Source organism: Zophobas morio, unplaced genomic scaffold (genome assembly GCF_036711695.1).
Source record: "Zophobas morio isolate AGI-343-1 ecotype UQ-CSIRO unplaced genomic scaffold, CSIRO_AGI_Zmor_V1 ptg000014l, whole genome shotgun sequence".
Taxonomy (NCBI): domain Eukaryota; kingdom Metazoa; phylum Arthropoda; class Insecta; order Coleoptera; family Tenebrionidae; genus Zophobas; species Zophobas morio.
The window spans coordinates 1705679-1728238 of NW_026972119.1; the positions used below are offsets into that span (position 1 = coordinate 1705679).

Here is a 22560-nt window from a genome sequence, read left to right on the forward strand (position 1 = left end):
CAGCATATTTTACACACTTTAAATAGAATTCATTCGATAAAATTTTGAGATGACGTCATTAATTTTTAACATATTTTTTGTTTAAAAATTTACCATGCCCACGATAATTTTAGTATTATTATAATCAACATCTACAATATTTCAAAGCATTCGGTTTTGTAGATTCAAAATTAAAAAAATGTTATACAATTTTGATATTTTTCCAAAAATCTAGATGTCTCAAGTAAAACCTCAAACACGGATTCATGAACTACATGTGTACATCTATGTTATTTTTTATAATTTAAAACCCATTTACTATGTACAATTAATGATGTGACATCATCACGTTGTTGGTGGGAATAATTTGACAACAGGCGGTTCGGTAGTTTTGAAAATGATCTGTGTAACAAAAATCAGCACAGACGGACAGACAAACAGATAGACGGAAACGATAGATTTATTTTTTCATACTGTGGGGGCATGGCACTTTGAGAAAATATATAAGTAACAGTCACCCAATGGACTCGATTACAATACTTCCTTAGCTTACGCTCGGGAAGTAAAAATAAAATTCGCAAAATTCAATTTTATAATTTTTCCAAGAATTTGTAATTTTTGACCTGTACTTCGTCGTGTCTAAATAACTGTAGACCAATTTTTATATATAGGGGTGTTAAATCCAAAAATCACTTAGAGAAGGCGTTGGAATTTCATTTGACACAAACGGCATGTCTGTTCTTATAACATCCATTTGGCAGAAACATAACCTGTTCCTGTTATATGCTATATGTTATAAGTAGAGAGCGGATTTTATGAAATTTGCATATCCGTTATTTTTTGCATATAAGTCTTGATATTTAATATGTGAACGAATCATGCTAATTAAAAATGAATACAGCTATAAAAAAATTGCATATTTGCATATATTTGCCTTATGTTACATATTTCACGTAACGGGTGCATATTTTGCATTTTTATCAGTTTTTGTGGTAATTTGAAAAAAAGATTGTCTTTCTATCAGCATTTATCTAAAAAGACGAAATTTCATGAATCATATTGCAAATATTGTCTTGAGCTTCAAATAATTAGGAAAGGTTTGGGTTTTATGGTAGTTTGGAGGAACCAGTGGGTGTTAAGCCACCCTTCCAGGTAACTTCGGGTCCTGATTACTTTTGGAAATACCGTTCATTCCCAATATTTTCGTTCGTTACTTAAGTGCATTAATGGTATGTTTTATGGTGGTCCAAGGGACGTTATCCTATTGTTTTTCATCGTGAGTTTGCATTCAAAGCATTTAAAACGACACAGGTGTGTCAATATGTAGATAACTCAAATTAATTTATGGGTTAAACCTTTTCCTGAACTTATTCTTCAAGAAGGAACTGTGTTTTGTCGTGCCTGCTCTAAACCGGTAAGTAGTATTTTTACATCTGTGGACGCAGTATACGCAGTTTTTCTATTTAAAAATACATACTTTAGAATCACCGGAAAACCTTTTTGTTAGAATATTTCGAAAAATATTCAAAATTAATTGTTACCAAAATAATAATTAAATAGTCGATTACTACTATTTTTTAATTCGTTGTGTTTACCTATTTTTATTTTTTAATATAAGAATATTATCACCGGAAAAACTTTTTGTTAGAATATTTCGAAAAATATTTAAACATAAATTGTTACCAAAATAGCAATTAAATTACTACTATTTTTTAATTCGTTCTGTTTACCTATATTTATTTTTAATATAAGAATATTATCTTAAAAAATGTGATTTATGTGTCAGTGAGATCTTATTAAACACTTTGCAATGCGATTGATGTATTTTTTTGTAATAAAAAGTAAGCACGGGAAACCTGTTTTTACAATTTGTAAATAAATTTAGTTAACTTATTAAGCTTTTCTTTTAATTTTTGGAGCATATGCAACTGCATATCTCTGCATATATTAAGAAAATTACTGCATATTTGCATAAATTTGATGCATATTATATGATCATATTTTCCAAAATTTTGCTGCATATTTTCCGCTCTCTAGTTCTAAGAACAGACATCCCGTTAATACCTACTAGCTTAGTTACTTAGTATTAATATGTCAATGTAGTAATATAAATGTAACCTAACTTATTATTTGTCGTTTTGGTTGTTTGTACATCTTTTTTCGTTAGTCCTACATATTAGTTTTCTCTGTTTTTACCAAAAATCTATCTTTTTTAAAACTACATTGTCATGAGTGAATCAAGGGTATTCGAGAATTTTTCAACTTCAATAAAAGAATTTTGATCTGTGCAAAATGTTCACCGAAGAACATAAAAATTTATATCGAAATCTTACTTACACAATGGGTATAAAGTCAATAGGTGTATAAACAAAAAAAAAGCCACACCTTGTTTCCTAGAATTTCATGAAGAACTTCCTGATGTTGCTGCAGTGGAAACAACTTTTATAAATGCACTGCCCTATGTAATTAAGTTATTACATGACAGAGGAAACATTGGAAAACAATCAGAGACTGGCAAACCCACAAAACTAACCCCCGAGATTGTGGATAACGTTACACAAATTATGGATGATTTCGCAGAAAGTCAACTTACCATGCAGAACTTGCCACAATATTGTTAAGAAGGACGTGGAGCTCTTTCCCTACAAAATGCAAATGTTTCAAGAACTCCAACCACTAGATTTATGAGAAGAGAGTGATGTATTGCAACTGGTTTAATCGAACGATGGATAATAATCTTCTTCATATAACCTTCTTTAGTGGTGAAGCTTAGTTTCATTTGTCAGGGTACATAAATTCCCAAAACATGCGAATGTTGGAGTGCAGAAAATGCTCATTATTTTCAAGAAACACCTATACATGCAGAAAAAATTCGTGTTTGTGACGCTTGTACGGACCCATTTTCTTCTAAACGATGTGAGAATATGCTTCAGGAATACATTGACCAACTCGATCCTGAGGAACTAGAGAATGGTTTTTTCAACATGACGGTGCAACAGCTCATACAGCACAAAGGATATTAAATTTCTTCAGGGAATAAATTACGAAGACCGTTTAATTTATTAGTTACCACGCTGACCACATATTTTTTTTAATGCTCACCTCAATCACCAGATTTGACGCCCTTGAATTATGTCGTGTTCCTGACGTTGAAAAACACCATCTGCAAGCAGCCCTTGCATAGCATCAAAGATTATTGTCCGATTATTGGAAAAAATATGCAGCGAAGAGTCAATCTATATCTAGAGGCTGAAGGTCAACATTTCCAGTAATTATATTGTAAAATAAGTGTGGTTTTCATGATTTAGATTGTTATAAATAAAAGATTTTGTATGATTTCTAGAACATTTGAATTATTGTTTAACCTAACTTTTTCAAAACGGCGCTGAACGTTTAAGCAACGCAAAATACACCATTCAGATACAAGTTACGCCACACTGCTGACGTAAGCGTCATGGGTAACTAGATCAGAATTCTAAAAAATCACCCGGTATAACTTTCTACAAATCCATGTTATCGTTCGATCTCCAATCCGATTAAGTCCTTTCCTGTACGAATCTATTATAATTTGGCTAATACCCATTATCGACACCAACTTATTATTTGTTGGCAGCGTGTACTAATGCGATTAGTTCTCTGACATGACTGCCGAGGCCATAAGTACATGTGTTCGGACATGGGAATTTAACACATGGCCATAAACTAATTAGGAAGTTATCTGAAACAGAAGTTAGTTGATGCGTGGAGGGTAGACGGCAGCCCTTACGCAGCCAGCCTCTCGATAACGAGTTGAACCAACTTGGCGAGAAAGGGCAGGAGGATTACGAGAATCCAACGCTATTCTAAGACGCCAGCTAGTTATATTCGGCTAAATGAAGAGGTTTCTTTTAAAAATCCTGACTTGGGAAACAGGACGTTGGCGGATGCTATTGTCGTGTGCACAAATAGGAGAAACATTGTTTTTTCGTTCAGACAACGCAAATAACAAAGGAGGATCAATACAAACTCAAAAAATATTTAAAAGAAAGAAATACTGCTAGTTTTCAACAGAAAAGAAATTTAAATGTAGGTCTTATTGTCTAATTAACTTTGTTATCAACTTAATAGTGTTTAGGAGAGGTGGTTATTGACGTATATTTTTACTTCTCGAGCGTAAGCTAAGGAAATATTGTAATCGAGTCCATCGGGCGACCTGTTACTTTCATGTTAGCTCAATATTCCATGACCCCTAGAGTACAAAAAAAAATGTCTCTCGTTTCCGTCTGTCTGTCTGCCGTTTGTCTGCGTTCGTGGGTAAATTTGGCTAATCATCTCCACCAACAACAATTTGATGGCGTATGAAATAATATACTCCTGTACTTGTGGTTTATGAATCTACCTTGATTTTGTTTATTATTATTAGATTTGTTTATGCTTTAATCCGCCCTCTTGTTTAGATACATAGTAACCCAACAGTGTTACAGCTGGCGTTTCAGTTTGTAAAGCGCCTATTCTAAGGTCGCGAATTTGAAGCTGGCGAGCGGCCTCTCTTATTTTCCTTAATTTGAAATAAATTTAATAAAATTAATCACTCTTTAATTTTTTATTGCTCAAATTAAAAGCAAGTCATCCCATTTTTTTTCGAAAATGTGAGAATACGCACTTCTTTATGTAGTAATGATAAAATGAGAATTATAACACTAATATTCAAAACATTTTTTCGATCGTGGCTTACTTAATAATTTTAGTCCTCTGTTTTGAGGAGACAAACTCATTCAAACAAAACAAATTTCTACACGACATTCTTAGATGTTTAAACAAACATAAACTTTCGAAGTTAAGCATAGTTTTACTGTGAGACCATGTTTTCCAGTTGGTTATCGGTTTTAAATATATTTGACAATGTTCGTACTTGTGTGGACCGTGTCCCCTTGGAATCTACGCGTTGTTATGCCGCTAGTTTTTACTTTACTTTTTTTTTATTCTAAATTCAATTTTGTGAAACATATAGATGATGTAATAGCAAAATCTTTTAGGATGTATGGTTTTGTTTACAGAAATTGTAGCGAGTTCTCAAATATAAGAACTTTATGTAATTTATATTTTGCGCTTATTAGATCTAGATTGGAATATGGTGCTATAATTTGGTATCCCTTATATGATGTGCATGTTAAAAATATCGAAGCTGTTCAGCGTAAATTTCTCAAATTTTTATGTTATTGTGTAGATAAAGTTTATCCTGAAAGGGGGTGTGATCATGCTGCACTTCTGAGTAGGTTTGAATTTCTAGCTCTCCAGGATCGGCGCAATATTATTGCCATTAAATTTGTTTTTAATTTATTTAACAACAAAATAGATTGTCCGAGCCTTCTGGATAAATTTAACTTGGTCGTACCTCGTATTAATTCACGCCAATCTCAAACTTTTTATAGTCCACCATATAAGACAAACGTATTACGTAAATCTCCAGTAGTTGTTATGTGTAATAAGTTTAATGAAATATCTACTCATTGCGATATACATTACGATTCGCTATCGGTTATAATCAAATCCTTTTTTTGTATTAGTAAGTAGTAAAATTTATAGTTTGTAGTTTTGTGGGAGCTTTTATTATTAATAATGCCTTATGTTATACTTAAGTTCACTGACTTTGGAATTGTATGTTATTTATTTACTGTTTGCGGTTGATTTGAGCCTAAGTTTTAGTTTTCCTTGTTATTGGGTGTAAACCTGTTAGGAATAAAGCCTTATTATTATTATTATTATTATTATTATTATTTATAGATCAATATAAAATAAAAATCGCAAAATCAAATTTTACGATTTTTCAAACAAGTGGGACTTGTAGGACTTGACCTCCAGACGCCAAAGAAGTTGTGTCGAAACTAAGGTAAAAAATAAAAAAAAAATTTCACCTTAGACGTTCAGATTTTTGTAAAAACCAAACAATAATTAAACTGCATAACAACATTTTACAGTTTAACGTAGAAACTGCAAATCTGAATGTTCTGAAATCTTGTAAAGGTTTCAGGGTTGTCGTAATCAGGTAAATTGGTAATCAAAATTTATCTGTTTATCCCCCCTAACAACTTGAAGATACCATTTCAAAATTTTATTGAATAAATTCTATCGAAAATGTGAAAATATTATGAATAATCCATATTGTGGTTCATCAATGCATTCATATTTTTCATAGTTTATGCATAAAGCAATTTAATTGATGAAATCAAGAACGATTCACCCCATTTTCTGGAAATTTTCAGAATACAGTACTGTACGTCGACCACCTTACAGAACTGTATTTTTACATTTTCTCGACTTTTCATGACCCCTAGAGTACGAAGAAATAGGTCTCCCGTTTCCGTCTGTCTATCTGTCTGACTGTCTCTCTGTCCGTCTGTTTGCCGCCCCGGATTTTTATTAGACAGATAATCTTCGAAGGTGCTGGGCCGATTGTTGTCAAATTCTGTATTTATGTTAGGAACATCATGTAGATAGTAAAATGCTCTCGACCAATTTTTTTACCTTAGGAGTGTACATTTTTAAAAATAAAATAAACATTTTACAATTTAACTTCCAAACCGTGAAGCTGCTACCTGTGAAATCTTACAAACGTTTTAAAGTTTTTTAAAATAAATCGTTACTCATTTTTTAAAAGTTAAGGACATAATTTTATGATAAAATTTTGTGAAGAAAAACTCACTTAAAACATTCGCATACCTGTAGTTTAACAGTCTATACCTATTTTTAATTTAACGTATGTAAGAGACTGAATTTGTCTGACTGTGCTGCAGGTGCGAATGTAGTTCTGTCTAAACAACTTCAGACTAATTTTTAACCAAATAATATAACCTGTAGTAGTATTCACGATTTTCTGTTATACTGTTCGTTTTTTACGAAAAATGATTGACAAAGTGCGATTCTATGACCATCATACACATAAAATAGTTTTAGTTTTGCCCCTCCAGCATTCCTGCTTTCACCTAATCTTGCGAAACCTTTTACACATCTCAAGATCTCAGCTGCTTTACTGAAGTGTCATTTACAGTGTTGTCTGTATAATATATCATCATTTATCAAAGGGCTAGTCTTCTTTCCGTACATCCAAGCAGTGAAAACCTAACCGTTTGCTTACATTAATTACACTTATTATTTTACATACATGTTCTGAAAGTCTGTTGTACTGTACGTAGAGAATGTATAAACAACTGACTGTACTACTATTAATTAGGAAGTTGCTTTTCTCTTAAGTTTAGTAATTAATAATTCAAAGCCAAAAGTTGCTTACTGTTTGCACATAACTCGTAAGACTAATTTAATATTATTATCACTGTTTCGTCATTATTATTCCTAGTTACTTATTTTGCGGACAACCAATAAAATAAGAACACATGTCTTGCATTGCAAGCAACTATCTGAGTACCAATATAAAAGCAAATAAATAATTGAATATCGCTGGAAAGAAATTGGTTGAAAGTAATTTAGACAAAACTTCCTTCTCCTTGAAGTAGAGGCTTACGCTCGGGAAGTAAAAACAAAATAAATTTATGAAAATCGTCAAAATGTTGCTGACAGGGTTTTAAAAAAATTTGAAAAAATGTAAAATAACTACTAAAAGTTTGACTCCTAAACACAGCCTATTGTGAATCTATAATAGTGCCTTTCAGAAAACTGCCACAGACTTATAACTGATAATCTTGGTTTTGTCTGCTTTTTTATGCACCCACCAAATCGTAGATTTGTTTGGGAAATGCACTTCACTTAAGAATTAAATGCATTAAATTTTCCGAAAAATTACTAAATATATATATCTTTGCTGCAATATGGCTTAAAATAGTTATATGTTGATTCGAATGCATTTCTGATTTTGTTAAAAAAAATCCTATTATATATTTATACATGAATTATTTAATCTACTTTTTTTAAAATTACTGCCCCACATAAGTGCAGCTCATGTGCTCATCTCAAGATGTTTTCCAACTGGACTTATAAAGTTTTCCAATTACAGTCACACAGGTCAACAACTTATCGAGTCACTCGAAACCTTCTAGTTTAGGTTATTAGGACATTCTCTGTTCTGATTTTTCAAAACTAAATAAAATATTGGAATGAGCAAAACTGAGAGAAAGCAGACTGCACACTAACAGAATGGTGTGTTCCATATTTAAGATAACGCATTGTATCACGACAATAACAATAATCATAACGGAGTCTGCAAATTGCTTAAATCTGAACTTTGGGTATAAATAGTTGAGACGATGAGCATTCGTCCTCCCTAGGGTCTTTGCTAGACGGAGCATAAACTTGCAGTAAACAAAGTTGGTAACATAAGATTCGCCTTAATTACATGAGAACTTTTTTCCTCGTTAACATAACGAACGAAATTACAATATAGAAAAATAAATGTTTGTGCTATAAATTTGCCTACAGTGGCAGAACCAAAACTTAATCGTCGTCTCAGTAATTTACGCGCAACTGCGTTAATAGAATCCTTATTTTAATTAATTCGTTTCAGTTGCTCCTGCCATTACAGTGCCAAATCAGCTGCTCGGAGCACCTCTGAACACAGACGTTCAACTAGAATGTAACGTAGAGGCCTTTCCTAACACAATCAACTACTGGATGAAAAGTGAAGGCGAAATATTGTTAAATGGGTAAGTATATTTTTAGATGAAATTTGTCTTTACGGTATAAATGCGAGTTGAAATTCGCTCGTAAAATGTAAAACCTCCGGCAAATTAAGCCTGAAAAAGCATAAAGCAAGTATTAGTATTTTATTGTGTATAGAATCCCCGAGGGAGCATAATGTGATTAACACGGTTCGTTTCATGTTCATAAAATATTTAAACCTGCATTAGACTTATTTGAATAATAAACTAAGCTTTATCGTGCATTTTTATTTTGAATGTCAAACAAACCTGTTAAAAGTAAACGGGAATCGGATATCAAAAATTTGCACAAGACTTTGTAAACAGAGCAGAGCTTTACACAAAAGCCGTTTTATCCTGAAGCGCTTTTATTAGTGCTCTAATTAGAGCTGGGAATTTCAATTGAAAGTAACCTTTCATCTCGAGGAAAACAACCTGTAAATCCTATAATAAGTAAGACAGGCACTTATCCTATTATCGCCACTTTTTGAACAGAATTAATTTTCCCGCGCTTATTAGGTTATTACACAGAGGCCGCTTCATTTCACTGTACTGTTATTGCCAATACAAAGCCAATGTTACCATCCGAAACGGAACGTAGTTAGAAGAAGTGAGTAAAATTGTTTGTGAGACAATAAAAAAGACACAAAGGAACAAGAACAGGTACAAATGAAATTCTTTCAAGGAAGTGGATCATTTTATCGATTGTGCGAGGGATACACATTCTTCTGTTCACAATCAAAGGCTTTAACGTTGGTTAATGCAGTCGAACAATGAAAAGTTTTCGTCGGAAACTACATTTTACCGGGATTATTACAACGGGTAAAAATTTATTTGGTAAAAATGTCGAAGCACTGAATCCCCATAGAGAGTTTGGCATTTTACTAACGGGTTATATTTTAACAACGACACGAAGAAAATAGATTGAGAAAGCAGGCTTTGTAAACTCTGCAAGGAGCAAATTTATACTCAATTTATATCATAAATTTTGTTTCGAACAAATAAGAATAGAACCTCATAAATCTGATGTTTGACAAATGCTTAATTAATCATCCGCTGTAAAACAAACTGCCGCCACAACTAGTTAATCCCCGAAATTTACCGTTTTCAATTTATCAGTAATCGATTCAATAATTGCGGCATCCATTATGACGGTAGGTACCTAATTTACTACCGGATTTTGTTTGCCTTGCAGATTTTTAACAGAATTACTCACTTTCAGCATTATTGTTTTATTCATTGGTGCAAAATCTGATTTCACACTCAAGATAATTTTAACATAGCCAAAACAAAAAAAAATGGTCTAAAGACTTTAGACAGTACTTCTCTCACTATCGAAAACGTGACGACTGCCTGTCTATTATGTTTTTTTTTTTCGCAGTAGATTTCAAAGCATTCGGTTTTGTAGTTTCTGAGTAAATCCTATCTATTTAATGGAATGATAAATCACAGAAGAAACTCATCATATTTTCTACATTTTAGACAGCAAAATTTTGGGGTGACGTCATAAATTTTTTAGGGGACATAAGCAAATACATTTTGATCAAAAATTTACCACGCTTATGATAACTTTAAAACATCTCCAAGATTTTAAAGCAATCGGTTTTGTAGTTCTTGAGTAAATCAATAAAATAAATTTACGCATTCCCTCGCTGTGGGAAACGTGACGAGTGCATGCCTATTGTGTATTTTTTCGCATTACATTTTTGTACCGAGGCATTTTAAAATAAATTGAATTAATTTTTTCAATTTTGTCATTATTTGGCATTGATATCTTTGTCATTTTTTTTCTGTGATTGCTATGATTGCGTATTAAAAAAAAAATTAAATTGCACGAAGTCGTCTCGGGGTGTGTAATATGTTTCCTATGCAAAAATTGTCAGGTGCGAACAGATAAAGTGAACAGATAAAATGAACACCCTGTATAGTACTTGTAATTTAAGACAAATAGCCATAACACTTATCAACCTGTAGACGTGACGGTGAAATGCAAACGAAACTAAAACATGGTTTCTACGAATTGCAATAACCGGATGACAATGCGACGGTCCAGTATTTTTTATTGCTCTGACTTCCGTTTATTGAATAAAACACTACATTTTATTAATTTTTTGGATGCTGTAATTCATATTTGGTTAATTATAACCTGTCTATATCTAGGGGAACATCCCCTAGCCACCCCTAGCTACGGCCTTATGAAATACCGAGAAACGGGTACCAAATTGACCAATGGACTCCATTACTGTACGTCCTTTGATTATCTTCGATAAGGAAAAAAACTTGAGAGTGTTTATGTTTATACATCGGAAGAATGTCACGTAGAAATTAGTTTGATTTGAATACGTTTGACCCCTCAAAATAGAGGAACAAAACAATTAATTAGTAACCTACAATCGACAAAATATTCTAAGTATCATTATTATAATTCTTATTTAATAAAGATGTTTGTATTTTTACATTCTTAATTTGATCAATAAAAAATATGAATGGTATGATGAATCACAAGTAAAAACTCATATTTTGCACATTTTGGGTAGAATTTATTCCGCAAAATTTTGAGATTACGTCATCAATTATTCGGGGGAAATAATAGTTATTTATATATCAAGGGAGCAAAGTGAAACATTTCCTCCCGCGGTTTCAGGATTCTTTACACATTTAAGATAGCATTTTTTCAGCAAAATTGTGGGGTGGTATCATCAATTTTTTAGGGGGGATGAGCAAATACATTTTGAACAAAAATTTACCATGCTTATGATAAATTTAAAACATCTCCAAGATTTCAAATCAGTCGGTTTTGTAGTTTCTGATTAAATCAATAAAATAAATTCACACATTCATGAATACTTTTGAGTCACCCTGTATATGCAAATCCAAAAAATATGAATGGAATGATAAATCACAACTACAGGCTTATCATATTTTGTACATTTTAGACAGGATTTATTCAGCAAAATTTTGGGGTGACGTCATCAATTTTTTAGGGAAGATGAGCAAATACATTTCGATCAAAAATTTACCATGCTTATGATAAATTTAAAACATCTCCAAGATTCCAAGACATCCGGTTTTGTAGTTCCTGATTAAATCAATAAAATAAATTCACGCATTTACTAATATTTTTGAGTTACCCTGTATATGCAAATCCAAAAAATATGAATGCAATGATAAATCACAAGTACAGACTCAACATATTTTGTTTATTTTAGGTTGGATTTATTCGGCAAAATTTTTAGATGACGTCATCAATTTTTTGGGATTGATACACAGATACATTTTGATTAAAAAGTTACCATGCTTACAATAACGTCTGCAAGATTTCAAAGTATTCAGTTTTGCAATCCTTGATCTAATGAAGAAAATAAATTGACTAGAGATGTACCGACTAGTGGCCGACCGGTCGGATAAACCGACTATTCGGCCATTTTTCATCGTCGGCTAAACAGCCGATCGGTCGGCTTTTTTTATTAGAAGTAAAATAGTATATAAAACAATTAAACCTGGTTTACAGAACCTCAATTAAATATTTAATTTTGATTTAATTTTTAACCTCGCCTTGAAGTACCATGTGACCGACTCTACGCCAATCAGACGTCGCCAATGGCCTTGTTAAATGTGCGATCAACTTAATCTCAGTTAAAATATTGTATAAACGGGCCCTAAATTGTGTTATTCTTTATTTTTGTACTGAGTTACTAAAAAAAATTAAATGTTAAAATTATCCAAACAAATTTAACATATTTTTTGGAAAACAAAGGAACTTTAGTTATTCCTTTTATTAAAATAAAACAAATTTTTAAGGTAGTCAGAGAAATAGAAAAAAAACACTGTCTGTCGCATTTATAAACCGGTTTTAGCAAAGCCGAACAGTCGGCCGACTAGTCGGTTTTTACTCGCCGAACAATCGGCTAGTCGGTTAGTCGGCCAGACCTACAGTCGGTACATCTCTAAAATTGACTCATTCATTAATTTTTTTGAGTCACCCTGTATATGCAAACCCAAAAAATATAAATGGAAAGATAAATCACAAGTACAGATTCATCATATTTTGTACATTTTAGATAGGATTTATTCGGCAAACTCTTGAGCTGACGTCATTAATTTTTTGGAGGGGATAAGTAAATATATTGTGATTAACATTTTATCATGCCTGTCATAACTGTAAACCATCTGAAAGATTTCAAAGCATTCGGTTTTGTAGATTCCAAATTAAATGTCAAAATGTTGTTTCCTAATTTTGATTTTTTTTCCAAAAATCTGGTCATTTCGGGTAAAGTCTCAATTCGGAGTCATAAAATACATGTGTAAGACTATGTTATTTGATACAATTTAAAACTCAATTACTATGTACAATTTTGAAGTGACGTCATCACATTAGTGGTGGGGATGATTAGACAAATTTTGGTTAGCGTTTTACCATCTACATGATATACCTAATATAAATACAAAATTTGACAACAATCGGCCCAGTACTTTCGGAGATTGTATGTCTAATAAAAATCCGGGACAGCAGACAGACGGATAGACAGACGCACAGACGGACGGACAGAGGGAGAAGGCTGTAGCTAGGGGGAGGCTAGGGGATGCTCCCCTAGATCTATACAAGTTATAGTTAACCAAATGTGAATGCTGTACCATAAACCGAAAAAATGTAGTGTTTTATTCACTAAACGGAAGTCTGGACATTCTGCATTGTCATCCAGTTATTCCAATTTGTAGAAGACATGTCTTAGTTTAGTTTGTATTTCACCGTCACGTCTACAGGTTTATAAGTGTTATGGCTATTTGTCTTAAAATACAAGTACTATACAGGGTGTTCCTTTTATCTGTTCAAGACTGACAATTTTTGCATAGGCAACATAGTTATTATACACCCCAGAGAAGACTTCGTCCAATTTAATTTTGTTTTAATAAGCAATCATAGCAATCACAAAAAAAAATTATTAAGATGTCAATGCTAAATAATGACAAAATTGAAAAAATCAATTCTCAATTTATTTTAAAATGCCCCGCTACAAAAATGTAATGCGAAAAAAAAACAATAATAATAATATATATTTGTGTTAATCTATATATATAAAAATCAATTGCTGTTTGTTAGTCTCGCTAAAACTCGAGAACGGCTGAAGGGATTTATCTTATCTTGGTTTTGAAATGTCCGTGGAGGTCTAGGGAAGGTTTAAAAGGTGAGAAAAATTCGAATAATTGCCGGTAAAACCCTAAAAACAGCACTTTTCTTCTTGACAACCAAGTGATAATCTTTTATTTCTAAAAAGACAGGACACATCAAATGTTTCACAGTTCAGAACATGTTATATTGGAAAATAGAATTTCTATTTTTAGTATTTTTGTTTCTCACCGTTTAAACCTTCTCTGAATTTCCATAAATATTTCAAGACCAAACTCTCAGCTAAAAGATAAAAACATTCTAAAAATTTTGCATGGGAATCGCCACTTCGAATTAATTTGAATAGTTGGCGTTCCTGACGGACCTGCCGTCTAACTGACGTGTCATACAAAACTAATTCTTCCGTGCGATTGTGAAAAGTATATTGCACTTCAAGTCGTTCTTTGTTTTTTCGTCAAAAAAAAACGTCGTTTATTTTAGGAAAAGTCTTGGTTAAAGTGAATTTAGTTACACATTGCGAAAGTGTCTTATTAATTTTGATCTGCCATTCTATTCACCTATAGTCACTTTGTTGGTTTCGACAAAACCTCAAACTTTACCGTTATTCGAGGATTTAATTTGAAGTTTTCAATATTTTAAAATTCTCAAGACAAAATTTACAGATTTGATTGACTGTGAAAATAATTCTGTGTCGTTTTATGAAGTTCATTACAATGCCGAGAAGACGACAAGTTGACATAGGTCCACGAAGTCAATCCGCAATGAATTATTTCATGGGTAATTCGGATATGGAAGTTGAACAGCGTTGTGCTCATAATCAACATAATCAAACATTGAAGTGAGACATTGGGTGGTATGAATAAAACTGAATAGATACTCATATTCGAAGTACGAAGTACCTACTTCATTATTACTCTTATATACCTGAGCATCTACTCTATGTACTGAGTACCTACTTGAAAACATTGCATCTCCCCGGACACAAATTGAACATCTACCTATGCGTTTTGTGAGCATTTAATCTAAAAATGAGCATCGGCGTGGCAAATGACTGGGCTGTCTGTAAAGCAGCTTAGAAAACGAGTAGGATCGTTGTAAGAGTGAATTTTGACTAAACATGGATACTTTCATGAACGTGGAACGTCGTCAAAAAGTGCATTCAGTTTGAAAAACACATTAGGAGCGGGAATATCGAAAATTTTTCAGGTAATTGACTTTTATTTATGCATACATTGTGCAGTGCGTTTTTTCTAACAGAGAGATTTCCATCTCAAGGTGTCTACCCCATACTAACTTATATTTTGGTGACTCGAGTTTTGCCTTGATGGACACTGTCACTGTTTTCCTTTTTTGTTATATCGAGATGCTACTTGCGCATCATTTGTTACGTACTGAAGTATTAGCATTATATAGAAAAACTAGAAATATTTTGATTTGATATTTTTATTTTTATTTTATTCTATTATGTCTCCAACAGGCCAGAGGCCCAATTACAGGAGACAGGACAAACACAACACCCAGAGGCAGGGCGGGAATCAAACCCACGACCCAAGGTGTGGCGGGCAAGCACGGAGCTAACTAACCCACCCGGGTCCTCGAGTAGATACTTCGTATTTCGAGTATGAGCATCTACTGAGTTTTATTTATATCAACCATTGTCAAAAAATTGATCGACCGTTGTTTCGACAGAACTTCCTTCGCACCAAAAGTATAATGAAACATATTCAGCATTTTCAAGTTGAATCTTTTCTTCACACAATTTTGTGATGACCTAATCAACATTTACGATCAACACGTATACCACCTTGGATTGGTGCAGTGTAATACTAAAAATAACTGTATTGTATTCCCAAAATTATCTGCGAAAATCGAGTAAGCCGTTCCATCAATTTTTTGGGGGGACTAAATAACTATTCTTAACAATTTACCATGCTTACAATAATTTTAAAACGTCTGCAAGATCTCAAAGTATTCATTTCTGCAACTTGAGTTATTCTCTAAAATAAATTGACTGATCCATACATTTTTTTGAGTCACTGTAAAAGCAAGTCTAAAAAATATGAATGCAATGATAAATTACGAAAATATACTGATGATATTTTGCACATTTTAGATAGGATTTATTCGGCAAAATCTTGAGATGACGTCATCAAGTTTTTGGGCTTGATAAACAGATATATTTTGATTAAAAACCTACCATGTCAGACAGTAACTTCAAAAAGTCTGCAATATTTCAAAATTCAGTTTTGCAGTTCTTGATTCAATCAATAAAATAAATTGACTCAGTGATTAATTTTTTTGAGACACCCCCTATAAGCAAAACTAAAAAATATGAATGGAATGATAAATCACAAGTATAGCCTCATCCTATTTTGGACATTTTAGATAGGATTCATTTGGCAAAATTTTGGGCTGACGCCATCAATTTTTTGGAGGGAATAAGTAAATATATTTTGAATAAAAATTTATTGTGCTTATCATATATTTAAAACAATGCAAGATTTCAACGCATTCGGTTTTGCAGATTCAAAATTAAATTGTAGGTGAAACGAAGTTCACAGGGTCAGCTAGTACATTATACAAACAATGCTCACACTCCTCAAAATTATTATAGTTGTAAATACAAGAGATAAATTAACTAGTAACCATGTCATCATTTAAGTAATTTTGAAAGGTATAGTACGTTTTATCAAAAAGCATAATTTTGCAGCAGTTTTAAATTGTTTAAAATTAAGACATTTTATGTTATTCGGCAGCGTATTATAGGATTTGACTGATGTAACACTGTAGCGACTCCTAGTCAAACGATGAAAATCTATATGTAAGTGATGGTTACTTCGCAATGTATAAGAGTGTGTTTCACCACGCGGGGAATAGTCATTTAAATGTTCCTTTATATAAATTAAGCATGTTAAACTGTAGCAACAGGGTAATGTTAATATTCTAAGTTTTTTAAAATACAAAGTACAGTCATCTTGATTAGCTAGACTGCACATGGCTCTAATTGCACGACGCTGCATTTTAAAGAGTGTGCTTGCTGCCGCCGAGTGTCTCCATACTAAAATACTATAAGTTAATTTAGAGTGAATGTGTGCATAATACACAGACAGAAGAATATGCATAAAAACATGCTCACGCAATGATCTTAGTAAAAATATGTATTTACTGACCTCACTGACAACCTGATATGGTGATACCACAACATTCGTGAGTCTAGATGAACTCCTAAGAAGTTAACAGATTCTATTTCATTGATCCCCGGAGAGAATATTCTTAAAGAAAAATAGCATTTTTTTTATTTAGATTTATTTAATACTAGATTTTGCTCAGCAAAAAAGTGCGTTAAACAATATTCTTTTTCTTCTAGTGTGTGTTGTAGTTTAGCAACGTTAAAATCTGATGTTAAAAAAGTAGTATCATCTGTGTATAAGACTAGTTCACCATCGGGAAAAGCACTGTGAATGTCATTAATATAGATGAGGAAAAGGATAGGTCCAAGGACCGACCCTTGAGGAACACCAGAATGGATTTCAAGATCAGTGGAATGATCGTTCTCCGGTGCCACTGACTGACTCTGTTTGACAAGTAATTAAATTAATTCAATTCCGATCCAACAATATTGTATGATGCTAGTTTACGTATTCGTAGTTCAACAGACAAACAGTCAAATGCTTTCGACAAGTCGCAAAACAAAGCTCCCATTACATATTATTCTCAAAAGCATCATTAATTTTTGAAACGAGATGAGACACAGCAAGTGATGTGGATTTGTTTTTCCTAAATCCAAACTATGTCTCACAGTAAAGATTGTTTGTTTAGAAATAGTGTGTCAGTTGGACTTGAAGGCCCTTCTCGAAGATTTTACTTAATGTGGGAGTTATGGAGATGGGTCTGCAATTATAATAGGCATGCACTCGTCACGTTTCCCACAGCGAGGGAAATACTGTCTAAACTCTTTAAACCAATTTTTTATATTTGGTTATGCCAATCAAATTTTATAATAATATTATTTCTAAAATGCTGGATATGTGTCACTGTACTTCAGGAGCGAAGAAAGTTCTGTCGAAACAACTTTCGACCAATTTTTTTATTTATTGGAACACCTGTACATATGCATAATGTGTATATGGAGGGTTCAGAGTTCAATCAGCTTAACTCACCAAAAGTTTAGGCTGATTGAGCTCTGAGCTCTCCATATGTAAACATAAATTGTGAATGTAATTTGAAAAAATCATAGAGACATGTTAAGATATTTCTACCCAAATTACCATTTCTTTAGAAGTTTTAAACTTTACGAATGAGCTTAAATACGTCATCAGCATAGTTTTGTTTATACTATATGTTATGAAACGTTATATAAAACAAGATCGTTGTCCAAAAATTTAAAGTAACAGAAATAAAACCTAAGACGAAAACTTTACTGTATTAGGAATGTGCAAATGACTAGAAATTATGAATCTGTCAGGTTAATGTGGATGTTTTAATTTATGCTGCAAAACGTAAAACACCAATATATGACGCAAGTTACAGATATTTAAAATTCCAAAATTGGTTTATTAAACTTATTATCTAGCGACATCGACAGTCCATAATAAATAACAAAAATGAATGAATATACGTTTAGTTGGTTCAGCAACCAGGGATAACGACGAAATGCCACATAAAATATTTTTTGCAATGAAAAGTCTCTACAATTTACTTGAGACTCAATGGCTTTGTCACAAATTTTTGTATCCTTTAGTACAGCAATTTAAATATCGTAGAAATTCGTCATCAGCCTCGGCACAAAAGCAGCGGGATGTAAATTTGCTCTGTCCTAATCGTAATTTATAGTTTCATTAAAAGTGTTTACTTTTGTGCTGAGGGCCAAAAAAACATCAATATTTATTCCGTAAGTATTAACGTATGCGAGCTCATTTAATTTACAGTCTCCATTGTTAACAACACCTTCAAATATTGTAACAAGAAACCTAATTACAGAGTTACCTCATCCGCCATATTAGAAAATTGGATTATTCTGAGGACAAGAACAATAATCTTGTTATGCAAATGTGTTTCATTAGACACCAAATTGCCAATTTATGGTAAAATAAAAATTCAATTTACCTCCAAAAATTTCAGCTTAGACTTACACCTTTATTGGTTCCGGCCTAACTTTATTAAATTTTCACGATGACAAATAAATTTTCAGCTGTAATATGGGTAATAACAGATTGGGAAAAAGTTGATGAATGCTCTAGAAACGAGACGCAGAAGTTAATTATGTCGACGCTCTCTTATTTACTGACAATGAGAAATCACAAAAGCATTGCTAAATCTTACTGCTTTCATTTTTAATTGGTGCATGTGCAGTACAGAACTCTGAACTTTCACAATTAATATATTTCGCTTGTCATTCCAGTTTGTCTTTGAAAAGGATATTTATTTTAGAGATTTGACGCTATGAATCAGACAATTCGTAAAATTTATTGCAGATCGCCATTTTTCGGATTATTACTTGATACCACAATTGAATGAATATATAATATTGAACAATTGCTTCAGTATCTTAACTTTACGCACATTCTATGTGAATCCACGATACTCAAATTTTCTAAAAATTAAAAAATTCTAAATATTCAAGTGACTTATTTGATTTTAGTATTGTTCAGTTTCGATGGCGTCGGGAACCCTTTTCATTAAATGAATTACACGTTTTAGAGCCTGGTTGATTCCAAACAGCCGTTAAGCTTTTTATGTGTGTAAATATTGCCTCTTCATAAATTTTGCATACGAAAAACTGAACATGTCAAGCCGTCAGTAAACATAGTTTTTTTCTTGGAGCGTAACGATTCGTATTTACTCTGGCACTCATGCTCTCATTATAAGCTTCACAGAGAACTCCTTTTGTACATATTTAAATTCGATACAAAGCACAACCGACTTCAATTAGCAGGTGCTTCGTGCAAAATTTAACAAACAAATTAGGCGTACACAGTCTCGTGAGCTAAATACATATTTAACCTTTCACACCGCTGAAATGTAGACGCACACATGGGCTAAACCGCATTATGCCTAATACGAAAGGCAATTACACGTTACACTTCACTTTATGTATTCAGGAATCGAAATTGCTATGTCGAACGCTATAATGGTTCTAAATATTGAGCAGAATATGACAGTGAATCAATGGCAAAAGTAACAGCAAGATTTAAAAATGTAAAATTCTAGGAAGCTGCTATTTTGCGCGACATTCATCAAAATCACACATTTGCAATACTTTTAGAACATAAAAATAATAGGAATTAAAAAATGTACATATAGAGTTGCCCCAAATTTTATTAAAAATCAATAAAAAGTTACCTTATTATTAGAACAGGAATGATAAATCAACTATCAAAATAGATTTAGTGACAAGTTGCATAATATAAAACAATAAGTCACTGTACATTTATTTTAAACTCTAATTCTTTTCAGTCAATGGCTACATGTTTGGGTTAAAAAAAAGTCACATGATTGTATATTACAAATTGAGTGTATCATCGTAAGAAAAAATTGAAAAACTCGAAAACTGTGACTATAAATAATAATTTTGACTAACTCTGCAAGAACCACTTCTTCAGTAAAATCAGTATTAGAAAGAAACAGTTCTTTATGGGATGATAAACAAGGAGGTAGGTTGGTATGAGGTTCAGAGTTGAACACGCTGTGGAAGAAGTCAGCCAAAAGATTGGCCGATTGATGTTCATTAGCCGCAAGTGTGTTGTCTTTTTTGCATATAATTGGAACTAAAACTTTGGATAACATCTTACCACGAACAAATTTGTAGGACCTCTTTTTGTCACGTTCGTTCAGTGCTTGGTACGAATATACTTAATATGAAATGTATAAGTGTTTTGAAAGACGAGATCAGACAAGATATTAGTAAAAATATCCCACGCTTCAATGGAGTTGGCGGTGTGGTAAAGAGAATTCCAGTTTATTTTGTCCAGGTCAGAATTTAGACCATCAAAGTCAATCCTAGCGTATTCTCATCGTTCGTATCTTTCTTTTGGTGGAATGTGATACTGTAAGAAAGTTTCAATGATGCAGTGGTCAGAAATGCCAATTGAAGGCTGTTGACTAATTTCACATAAAAGATTGGGATCGTTCGTAAGAATTAAGTCTATTACGGAAGGTGTTCGTCCGAAACGAAAGCGAATAGGGAATGATACCAGCTGCATTAAGTTAGTTTCCAAAAGAAGGTCACCGAATATTAACAGGTTAGAGTAACGGCTGCAAAACGCTTTCATATCCTCGAAGAGGAGTTGATCTTCGACTACACAGGTTCCGGGTGGTCGGTAGATACGTACCAATGAAGTACACCGTAGTTTTTACTGCAGCTTGTAACTAAAAACTGTTTGAAAAGTGTTCTATTTAACAAGACACAAACTCCTCCTCCACATAACCAATTATTTTTCTGTATGGTCGCCTAAAAACGTTGTGTTACCTCGAGCAAAAAGAACTTTTCAGCCTCATCTCAAACTTCAAATCGGCCGAAGACGTTCTTCTTTATGGCCTTGATGCATAAATAATATTGTTATAATAAAAAACCTAAGTAATTTTAAAAATTCATTTTTCATAATTATTAAGAAAATATTTACTAATACTGACAGGTTCAATTTAAAACTTATACTTTACGATTAATAGAAAAAAAATTGTCATAATAATTACTCCTATTACGTTTCACTATCTTAAATATTTATTTCAGTTACAGAATAACATTTTTTTAACTATTTCACAATAATACGAACAGTCGCCATCTTTAGCTCTTATGGAGTTTTCAATACATTTTCAAAATATAATATCTCCATTATTGACACACTTATTATTATGAAATTTTAAATATAGCCTATCCACAACTTCCTCTGTAGTTTCTCATCATCTTTTTAGTGAAATTTTTCATCACAAATGATATTCAGTAAAAGCAGCTTAAGTCGAAGAAACTGCACCTTATTAAAAAAAAAGACAATGTTTCCCATACAATTTATAGAGTTTAATGAGCTGAACTGGTGAAAACCGCGCTCCAAAGTTTTCATAAATAATTTAGATATTGATTTTTAATGATACATGATGAAAAATTTCACCATAATTTTAAAAAGATGATGTTAAACTGCAGTACCGGTTCAATACGGTAAGCGAAAGATGCACCGCATCGGGGCGCCCGTGACCGAGGCGCCCATCAAAAACTTTTCAGAAAAAGCTAAATTTTAACATTTCACTATGGGGAGTGGTTCACCAACACAGCGCAAAAGAAGTCAATTCCTGGCACTTGACTGTAAACTGTAACAATTAAAAGGGAGTGCGCCTATAGGTTAGGTAATTGGACCTTTAGATCAATACCGACAAAAGGTACTAGATTTATGACTGCATTTCTGGGTTACAAGTCTATTTTGCAATATAACTTTGAGACTACAAAACCGATTGCTCTGAAATCTTGTAAATATTTTAAGTTATGGTAATCATAGCAAATCGTTAAGCAAAATTTATTCGTTTATTCCCTCCCAAAAAAAAAAATTATGACGTCATCTCAAAATTTTGCCGAATAAATGCTCTTTGAAATATGCAAAATATTATTAAATCGGGAATCGCTCACTCCGTTTTCCCGAAAATTTGGAAATACAATACTGTTATCATTAGTATTACACTGCACCTATCAAAAGTGATATACGTGTCTTTGCAAAAATGATGATGACGTCATCACAAAATTTTGTTAAGGGAAAACTCATTTGGAACGTACACCCAGCACGTTTCTTTACGTTTACTTTAACGTTACATACATATACAGGGTGCCGCATCCAAGTCTGG

The 22560-nt window shown here is 32.7% G+C and overlaps 1 protein-coding gene across 3 annotated transcripts in view; it reads left to right on the forward strand.

The window, feature by feature from the left end:
- The window catches only part of LOC135129140 (lachesin-like), a 344494-nt gene that overhangs the window by 306093 nt on the left and 15841 nt on the right, over positions 1 to 22560 (forward strand). For all 3 annotated transcript variants that reach the window (XM_064056231.1, XM_064056232.1, XM_064056233.1), the window contains exon 6: positions 8474 to 8612. In XM_064056231.1, coding sequence (XP_063912301.1) covers positions 8474 to 8612 — 139 coding nt within the window. The remainder of the gene's footprint in view (positions 1 to 8473; positions 8613 to 22560) is intronic.